Source organism: Gobio gobio (genome assembly GCF_949357685.1).
Source record: "Gobio gobio genome assembly, chromosome: 2".
Taxonomy (NCBI): domain Eukaryota; kingdom Metazoa; phylum Chordata; class Actinopteri; order Cypriniformes; family Gobionidae; genus Gobio; species Gobio gobio.
The window spans coordinates 51493698-51504181 of record NC_137098.1 but is presented as its reverse complement, the minus strand read 5'-3'; the positions used below and the strand labels follow the sequence as shown (position 1 = coordinate 51504181).

The following is a 10484-nucleotide window of genomic DNA, read 5'->3' as shown; positions in this document are numbered from 1 at the left end:
GTTTTAGATTACAGATTTAGAGGTCTAGAACAATGTTAAATCGAGTACGAATCCTGGCTGGTACACTTGTTAAGTTTGCAAAAATTAATTTAATTCCTATTCTTTTAATTTAATTCAATTCATTTAGCTTACATTCCCTATTCTTTTAAAAGCAAGAGTTTAAATTTGCCTTTACTACATGTTAAATGTACCAACGAATGTTAGTAGGAAATTGTAAAGGGATGGATGATCCAGAATGATCATCCAGGATGATCCAGAAGCAGATTAAAGTGTGACTATAGGCAGATGGTGTGAAGGAACCTTATCTTACTTACAAGTAACGGATATGCCAATGGCCATGAAACTAGTCTATGTGCTCTATCGTATATTGTTACCTTAAATGACAATGAAATGTGTATGTTTATAATGTATAGGACAAATTTACTGCACGTAAGTTTTTGTTTACCTCTAACATTGAACAAAGTGTAAATTTATGTAAAAATCTAGAACGTCTAAGGTCCGAGCTATGTCTCTGCTGTCAAGTGTGATGAGTAATTCTATTTACAATTTCCCAAAGATCACATGTTGAATGCAGTAGAAAACCAGATGAAAATACGACTGTCATGTTTCCATATTCTGCCATTTAAAAAAAGCCCAAACCCATAAGATCAATACGGTCTCTGACAAGACCTCAAATGTTGAAATTCTGTATATTTTCCATTGAGATCCTTCATACATATTGGACTTTTTGGAGCTCAGTTTTTATGACTGCAATATGTGATTGAAAACAGTGTCACTGCAGTCTTTTCTTGGTTAATGTCACCCTTTTGTTGTGTTTTTGTATTTACCTTTACCTTGTGCATAATCATTTAACATTTTTAACATTTTAACTAGTGTTTATGTTGTCAGAGTGTTTGTCATTACCATTGTAACACCGTAACCGTAATGAGCTCTATATTTAATGGCAACAGATGTAGTAATTCCTTTGCAAGAGTGAAAATATGGCAGATAACAAATGGCTTTATATGAAGACCTGTGACTAATATTGTTAATATTGTTGATCAAATGCATTTGTAAAAGGACTGGTGAGGTTTTAGCCACTTGCTGTAGTTGCAATGCAGTATGAGAATGAACAAAATGTATCTAAATAGCATAGTTTAGATGTTATTCGCTAAGTGATGTTTTGAATTGATGTATTAGAATAAGTGTTTTATTTTCCAAATTGTTAATCAAAACTTAGTGTTAGAGATATTTGTGTGTGTGTGTGTGTTTACCTAACTGTATATTGTGCTATTTAGCAATAAACAAACAAACAAACAAAAAAGAAAAAAAAAAGAAGAAAAAAAAGAGAAAAAATTCCCTAAACCAACCCTTAAACAAACAAGGCATAGAATGAATTAAAAAATGTTAAGGAAAAATAACCCCACAGGAAGTGAATGTTGTTGCAAGTGTTGAATGGCATTAATCGGAAAAAATGAGAGCCTACATCTTTATGCATAACAATGTTTATTAACAGAAGCTCAGCAGATGCTTTCAAAGTGACCTACAGTACAACACGGTACACAAATCACATTACAGAGAAATACCAGGACAAGCAGCTGACAATACACAATGCTTGCCAAGCTAGGCCTTAGTCACCAAGAAGAAACTGCAGGTATAATAAAACTTTGCTTACTAATTACTTTAACTCTTAGCCAGGATGCTTGGTAAGAGGCAACTAATTATGTTTGTTGTGTGTTAAGCGTGTTTCATTTCTTTCCACAAGGATCGTGTCGATGGGGTTTTTAAATCTTTGATGAGCTGTTATGTTATTGATGGACTCAATAGTTAACACTTGCAAAATGTGTAATGCTGCACAGCGACAGTATATTAACCATCCCAAAATCTAGTGCGGTGTCTTCGGGCTCACTGTTATCAATAAAAACGATTGCTCATGTGACAAGTGCACTGCCAGCACATAATGTGAAACATTTTGGCTTGGTAAGCAACAAACATGCAGCCAGAGCGAAGTGGGCTATAGAATGGTATAGCATAAGATAAGTGAAACAGAATCAGTGCCAGTTGAGCAAGGATATATATACATATATCAGGCAATGACAAATGGAGAACGTGAGAAGCTTCTTTGCTGAACTATGCTGACACGAGGAGCAGCTGTCTCGGCAGCCTCACATTATTGACCTCTATTTTACTGCTACGCTAGAACAATAGTGTCTTTTGGATGAGCATTTCTTAATAAACACACTTAGGAAAATGTGAATGTCTCAAATGTTTCAATAGTGACAGATAGAACATGAGAGGTGGACAGCTGCTAAAGATAGGTTTGAAGAATTAAACCCATACCACCTGTTCTTGGATTACAATGAACATTTCAGAAATCCATTGCACTCCAATTCAGATAAGCAAATCAGAGGCAAGATTAAATAAAATGAATCTAGAGTTTGACATCACAACTCAATCAATTAATTCCTGGTATTTTTTAGCTTAACCTACTTGGTTGCTTTTGTGAGAGTGGCATAGTAAAGAAGTCATGCATTATTTAACCACTTGATTCATTTTGACAATTGTATGATAACAAAAGAAGAGAACATATATTTGACTTGCTTTCTGAATTAAGTGTGTCACCCTACAAAAAAATCAGGATGAGAGTTAAAGATGAATGCTGGAAAACCGGTCAATTTTTATAGTTGGAATTCAGGTTCTGAAATGAATGGGGGCTCGGGGCAAGGGGGCAAAAAGGCCCCTGCTCAATTAAGCTAAATCTATTGAAATGAATGAAATGTGTCAATTTCAGCATTACATTTAAGCTACAGTACATTTGCTCATGTTGCGTCAGATTTTTTTTCATGCACGGTGTGCAGCATTGAGCATTAGAACCGATCACAGTTTTTTGTTTAAATATGTACATGAGCAGCATTAAAAGCCTGTGTATATAAATGCCATGTCAGATGCAGCTTCTGTCCCACCTTTGCAGTGCAAAGATGGCTTTTGTTGATGTTGGAAAAAATGTGATTGGTAACAGTGATTGATTGAAGTAACTGGTTAAATTGAAGTATTTGACCTAAAAATAACAACACAGATATATTTAAGGAGGTAATTGTAAAAATACCCTATAATCGTAAAGAAAAAACCCTGTAAATGAATTGCTCCTTAAAGGAAAAGTTCATTTCTGACCCTTTTGGAATTATATTGAATGGTTTGCTCCAAAACATTAATATGGTGTTCAAATCAAAATATAATTATCACATTTGACTTTCATAATACTAAATGAGGTGGGATTATGTGGTTGCAAAAATTATGTGATATGAAATGGTACTGCATGTACTAATAACATTAAACTTTTCTTGTTTTTTTTTTTTTAAAGAAAGAAAAAGAGAGAGAGCGAGACGAGGTCCTTTGTGAGTTATATAATGGCAATGGCCTAGACAGCGTCAGAGTGGAATTTACCCAAACTCTATTTCTTGCTATGCAGAGCTACGGAGGGGGATGGGAAAGCAGTGTTGCAGTGTAATAAAATGCAGTGAGGTCAGCCAATGTGTTAAAGTGGGGGTGGGGGTTCAGGGTATAAAAACCCATAAGGATACTGGAAGTAAGACTGGGGTTAAAGGAGAAGAGGTGGGGGGAAACTGGATCAGGCACACAAGCTGGCTTCATCTTTCTCCTCAGTACCCAAACTAAACACATGCTATTGTATTCCAAGAGACAGAATATAGAAAAGCAGGGTAATCGATATGATGTTACATAGATGCATTATGCAACACGTCCATTGTGAACGATTATAAACAAACACAGACACACACACACGTATATATGTATATATATATATATGGGGGGGGGGGGGGTGGATTGGTCATGCATTGCATAAATTATATTTACAGCAACATATACACAATATAGTGTTAGTACACGATCACATGTCACAGAGCGCTGAAACCTCTGTATGTACACCTGTCCATTTGACAGATGGGAGTGGGGGAGGGGTGGAGAGAATGAGAAAGACGGTAGGAGAGAAAATGGGTCAGAGGAAGAAGCAGAGGATACAGAAAAAGGACGCACATGTGTAATAAAAATAGAAAGGAAAATAATCAAGCAGACCGTATTTAAGAACAAAGCACAAAGGTGGACATTGGCTATGTTCATTCTAGATGTTATTTTAAGCTCATACACTACAAGACAACACAATCTTGATCAGATTTATCACAATGAATGACAACAGAGTGCTAAAAACATCCGTGCGAATGTGTCTGTGTAAATATAGGGGAGAGCGGGGCACAACCTAACGCTTTTTGACTTTCTCAGTTTGTGGAAATCCGCTTGGGGTTCAGAGTATTTCTTTTTTTCCCCACATTAATTGCACACATCTAGTACAATTATGTGGGGTTTTCTCATTAATACAGTGTATACTTTTTTCTTGATTTACCCTGAAAGAATGGAAGTTAAATGTGATAACGTGCCCCAAAGGTGGGGTAGGCCTACATTGTAACATGACCAAATGACAGCATAAAATGTTACCTGATCTAATCCCAAAAAATATTCAAGACAAACTAAAATATTTTGTCAATAAAATATAATTATTAACTTTTTAAAATAAAAAAATTGCATATTTTATATAGCATACTTCTAATTGGGGCTCATTGTAACACAGTGTTGGACTGGAATTTAAACCGCGGCTCGTGTCTTCTGCTGGTTAGATCAGCATTAATGAACTATATCAACTGTTAAATAACAGATAAGATTAAAATAATATAATTTGTCTTATTTTAAATAAACACAAAAAACAGAGATGAAAAATAAACTTAAGTAAGAAATTTACTTTTGCAATAGTTAAATAAATTCTGTAATATCTTCCAAAGATTTTTTTAATTTTGGCGCAATTTTTTCACAAATTATTTTTGATATAGCAATTAGTAAGTACTCTTAAGTTTCGTCATCCTGGCATGTGTGGAAAGTTTTAAACCAAGTGTGTTACAACTAACCCCGCGTTAGGTTGTGCCCCGCGCTCCCCTACCTCAGTCTTGCCTCTAGAAATCTAGATTTTCCTGGTTTCGTCTCAACTCTAATCAGAGCAGTGCAGTCTAAGGCAGGGTTTGTGTGTCTGACTCTGTATATGTTAAACCAGGGTTAGGAATAAATTCTGCAAGAAGCTACATCTTCTTATGGTTTCACAAAGCTCTAAATAGTCTTTAAGGGGAGCAGATGTTAATGGCTCATAAATAACTCAAATGGATTTGTTGGGGGTCAGAGCAGGGCAGAGGCTTGTGTGTAAATGTGTATGTGTGTCTTTGTGTAAGAAAGCAGAAGAGAGAGAGAGAACAACAGAGCACATGGTGTGGACCGAGTGTAAATTAAGACCAAATCCATTTATTGGAGGAAAGGGAAGGTGGTTGTATAGAAAGAGGACAGTGTGACCTACACACAAAATCACCTGCTGAGCTACTTCTTGCAGGACATTTTGCTTGGTCTAAAGTTCTTATGAACTGCATTTACAAATGGCAAACAATGGCACTGACATATTTTAAGACATTTAAAACAGCTCAACCATGCATTTTAGTCTGGGACTAGGCTTAAGCCTGGTTTGTGAAACGGGGGGTTAGATGTGTATAGCTGATCCTAAGTGAGCAAGCACACAAGACTTTTTAAATGGCTTCTAAAATGCAATCAATCTTCATCTGAATAATTAAAAAAATTATAATTGAAGATGTCATATTTAACAGATGCATGCAATATTTTACAGTGCTTTAGCATTACTGAATAACTCTTTTTAATTAGTTACAAGTTACAACAAACTGTTATTAAAAGGAAATGAAATGAAATCACTCCGCCGCGGTTGCAGGTATTTGTGAGGAAATGGATCTAATCGCAGCAGCAATGATTTTATTTCACAAAAACTCAAAAACAAAGCATGAACAGAACAGCAGAGTATTACGCAACGAGAACAGACATAGTACTGAAAGAAACCCAGAGCTTACAAGACCAAACCAATCATTGAAATTAACGACAGGCGATAATCAAACTATGAAAACCATGGAAACTAACTGAAACACAGGTAACAGAACTAAACACGTGTAAAACCCACACAAACAGATATGAAAAACAGATGATCCCTTGCATCATTGAGTCTGTTTTTTTTTTTTTTTTTGATGTGAATCATAGTAATAATAGACAATTTAATGATATTAATGAAAATACTAAATTATATTAAGAGTCAAAATGAACATCTTTATGGTTTGGTGTCAATGTACTTACAGTCTTACAGATGGGGCTGTGTGGGAGCATAAGACAAAAAACGGTTGGCAAGCACTGCTCTAGAATGTCAGCACAGCCTTAGCTTGACATTTATGTGTGTGTGTGTGTGTGTGTGTGTGTGTGTGTGTGTGTGTGTGTGTGTGTGTGTGTGTGTGTGTGTGGTCGTCTCAATTATCACCTTGTAGTAAAATACTTTGACTTCCTGATGGCACTATATCATGTAGTTCAAGTATGACATCATTTCAATGAGGATTAAAGTTGCCCTGAGAATAAAAGGTGATGCAATTGCTATTAACATATTTGATTTGTTTCTATTATTTTGGCCATCCCTTGCAGTTTCCATTAAATGATTTCATTTCCTCTTTTTTCTCTCTATTGTTTGGTGCAGTTTTTTTATGTGGTGAACATGACTAATTTTTACATTTCAAATAATATAGTACTAGCCTTATACTTTATAACCTATACTTTATAACCTTATAGCCTTATACTTTTAAACCTATACTTTATAACCTTATAGCCTTATACTTTTAAACCTATACTTTATAACCTTATAGCCTTATACTTTTTAAGAGTGCCGTTTCTGGGTAGAAAGACATGCTTGGTGGAAACTCCCACATGTTCACTAAGCATCATTTCCTTAGAGACATCAAAGGTCTGAGTTGGCAATAAAAGCCACAAAAAAAAACTAAGCAAAAAAACGAAAGATGAACAATTCTCTTTCAAAATGGTTGATGGTAAAACGTACAGGTCCAGTGTGAAGTCAGTTTAACAACACGCCAAAATAAACCACCCAGACAAAGCAGGAAACAGGCGGAGGAGAAAGTCAGTGTTGGTTTAGCTCAACAACCATGAACAGCAGCTTTCTTTGCGCTCTTTTCATACTTGCCTTCCTGGAATCAGGTAAGTGTATATTGTGTTATTAGTTTGACCAGAGGATGCCCAATTTATTCATGCATTTGGATGGTTAAAGTCATAAAATGTCAAAAATGCTTGTAAAGTAAATTAAGCATGTATCAAAATGGTTTCAATGTTAACACACATTAATGCTGACATAAACATATCAACACATTTTCACTGACACTTTCATCTTATAATCAATCACCTTATTATCATATTGCTTTTCAGTTGTATTATACCTTTTAATGAATGGGTTGCTTAGCATATTTCATGTTCATTCTGTGATTTACTTTTAGAATTCACTTTTTTAGAATTTACACAGATTTATTCTGATTTGATTTTGCATTTATTCTATATTTTAATCAAAGATTAATAAATGTAATAGAGTGAGTAATTTTTTTGCTTCTAAACACAGCTTGTATTGTGGTTTCAACATGCGTCATAAACTTTGCTCATTGAAACATTTTAGGGCAGTATATAAATTGCAGTAGGCCTATATAAACCACTTCTGAGACTAAAATATAAAAAAAACAGCTCCATTGTGGCCAAGTCAATGCATTATTCTTATTAGTAAATAAGTTTACAATCATAAAGATTTACTGAATAGGAAGATTAACATTATTTTTTGGTCAGTAACAAGGAATTTTGTGCTGATTTGGTTACTTACAGTGTAAGCCTGTTTTTTTTTTTTTTACTTGGATATGTGTATAATAATAAAAAATATATAATAATAATGTACGTCCATATGATTTACTTAAATGCTGTGAAAGGTAATATAAGTATTTGTATATTTTTTTATAATATAATATAATGCAGTCTGATTAAAAACAAGCCTTCATTTCATATTTGGAATATTTCGTATCTCAAATAATTGTTATTAAACTGAATAACCACAATCATACGACTAATCAATAATTGTGACAGGCTTAGTAACAACACTAAACGCTATGTTTTTTCTCAATTACACCTACTGAATGTAAGCATTTAGCCTTTTTACTAAACTAATATTTTTTAGGATTATGTCCTTGTAATCTCTCTGCATGTTTTTCATTGGTGTCATTTACCAGGCAAAACAAACAGTGATGTGTCTATCAGTCACAGTCGAGATGGAGATGGCCAGAACATTACGTGTGTCCTCTCAGGGGACGAAAATATGACACAAATCAACTGGGCGATGCTAAGAGGCCCGAATCGCACCAAACTGGGCACGTATCATCCACATTTTGGAATTTACATAAATGGTGAATATAAGAATAAGGTGAAGATACAGAACAAAACATCTCCACGTCCATCATCATCCCTTCTCATTAAAGTAGCATCAAATGAGAGCGTGCACATCTGTTGTGCGTTCATAACATTTCCTTCGGGTAAACTGGAGCAGTGCACTGATATCAGTAAGAAAGATGTCAGTATCAACACGTCTACAATAAAAGGTAATGCTTGCACATGTAGTCCGACACATACTCTGCCATAACTTTGATCCTCTTAATTTTATTATAATATTTTCGTCATAGATTTTACTTACATGAAACAAGAACCAAGGCTGGGATTATTTGGACGTTTGGGAGCAATAATCATTGGAACGATTCTTTCCCTTTTTATCCTGACCATCCTATTCTACTTATGCAAAAATAACAACTGCAGAAGGTAGATCTCGGAACTTACACATGTTTACACAAAAACAATGAAGGCTCAAATATATAATATAAACATACATTAAAGATCAAAACAAAGCAAAAGGCTGCATATATATTAAAAAAAAAATGTTTTCTGAGAGTTATTTGATGGGAAATTTGACCTTGCAGGAGGAAGTCTTTTGAAATAAGAACATACAGGACAGATTCACCGGCTGAGGTAAGAATTTAAAGCTAATAAAAAAACCAATGAATAAATTATTAGAGATAAAGTTTCTGTCATTAAGAAGATGAATGAGGTTAATAATTAACTATTCTTCTAAATAGTAATTCTAAACATGCAAACATGTTTAGGGCTCATTCAGTAGCATTCATTAATTATAAATGCTAAATGTGACTATTCACAAAAAGCATATCAGCTGCATAAAATGCTCACAGTGCAATCTGGAACTGGCAGTGGAAAAGTGTAGCCTACTGATTTTTAACTGCCATTTCCTTTCAATCTCAAACGTACTTTATCATAGTAAGTGATTACATGGTATCAGTTTCCTGTTATTTTCTAAAGAATGTGCATGGTTGCGGTTAAAGTGTGAGTGCTGCTCTGCATGACCAATTCTCACGACCTTTTGATATAGGCAACATTATGATATATTCTCCCATATATATATTGTTTTACCATATTTGAATAATACATAATAAATCTCTTACTTTAGACATATGCAGAAGAATCAGATGATGCACCAACTTTTCAAAGTTCTCCAAATGGCTTTGACCCCTCAAAACTGTATGCCAAGATCAAAAAAGACCTTTTCTATGGCCGGCTGTGGAAGTCTTACCAAGGCCAACCCAAGGCATGGACACAAGGTACCACGACTGATCAAGAACAAGTTTATCACCTGTTAGGACAGAGTCCCTTACCAAAGAGAAATGTAGAGGGCAGCCCCTTGAGGCCAGATACAACTGAATGATTACATTTCAACAGTTCCTATTATCATATCATATTATTATAATTCAAAGTAAAATAGTATAAAGCTATTTGCAATGTATTAAAGAAATTATTATTTTTTTTTATCACTGAATAGCCTACATTTATGAATCTTTTACTGTGACAATCTACATTTCCGCAATTTAAGTCTCAAGTCTTTGCCACAAGTCTCATATAGTGTATATAACATTCATAATGCCTAAATTTTAATACTTTGAAATACCTTACTGTTAAATAAAGGACACTTCCGTTTTCTAGCTCTTGTTCTGGTTTTGTACTTCCTGCCTGAGGTTGTAAGTTTCCATAACAAAGAGGGTATGCGCGTGACGTCACCGTAGGCAGGAGTGACTGTGGTAACGCCCACTGAGCGGCAAAAGACTGAGCGGCAGGCGGCAGCATTGGTCGTGAATGCCGCGAAAAACTCACAAAACACATCTAAAACGGGAAAGAGCGTTGAGATTGACTACAAATAGATTTGACAAGAAATCTGAGGTATATTTTTACAGACAACCGAAAGCTACAGAAAAGAGAAGCAAATGGATCGCTGCAATTCATAGTGGGTTTGCAGTTATCATTTTGTGTCAATATGTTGAATTTAATCATGCCATATTGTATTGCTATATATTGTATTGACAACTCATTAATTCAATATTTAGCAGCTTATTCTGCATGAGTTGGATGTTTTTAAACAAACACTGACAAAAACTATACAAGTTTTAGGGCTGGACATGACATATGGGTGATTC

General features: G+C 34.8%; 1 protein-coding gene across 1 annotated transcript; it reads left to right on the top strand.

The window, feature by feature from the left end:
* The first annotated feature begins 6915 nt into the window (after positions 1-6915).
* Positions 6916-9991, top strand: LOC307122550 (uncharacterized protein). Its single transcript, XM_079810587.1, has 5 exons — positions 6916-7122; positions 8187-8552; positions 8634-8766; positions 8925-8973; positions 9467-9991. Exons 1-5 carry the CDS (start codon positions 7071-7073, stop codon positions 9719-9721), a joined length of 855 nt encoding a protein of 284 aa, XP_079666713.1. The 5' UTR covers positions 6916-7070; the 3' UTR covers positions 9722-9991.
* The last annotated feature ends 493 nt before the right edge of the window (positions 9992-10484 follow it).

What these genes read in the sequence shown, in the direction of transcription:
- LOC307122550 (XM_079810587.1), top strand. Translation starts at nt 7,071, where the DNA reads ATGAACAGCAGCTTTCTTTGCGCTCTTTTCATACTTGCCTTCCTGGAA. An exon ending in ACTTGCCTTCCTGGAATCAG is followed by an intron (nt 7,123 to 8,186) that starts GTAAGTGTATAT and finishes GTCATTTACCAG; the next exon opens with GCAAAACAAACAGTGATGTG. An exon ending in AAAAATAACAACTGCAGAAG is followed by an intron (nt 8,767 to 8,924) that starts GTAGATCTCGGA and finishes TTGACCTTGCAG; the next exon opens with GAGGAAGTCTTTTGAAATAA.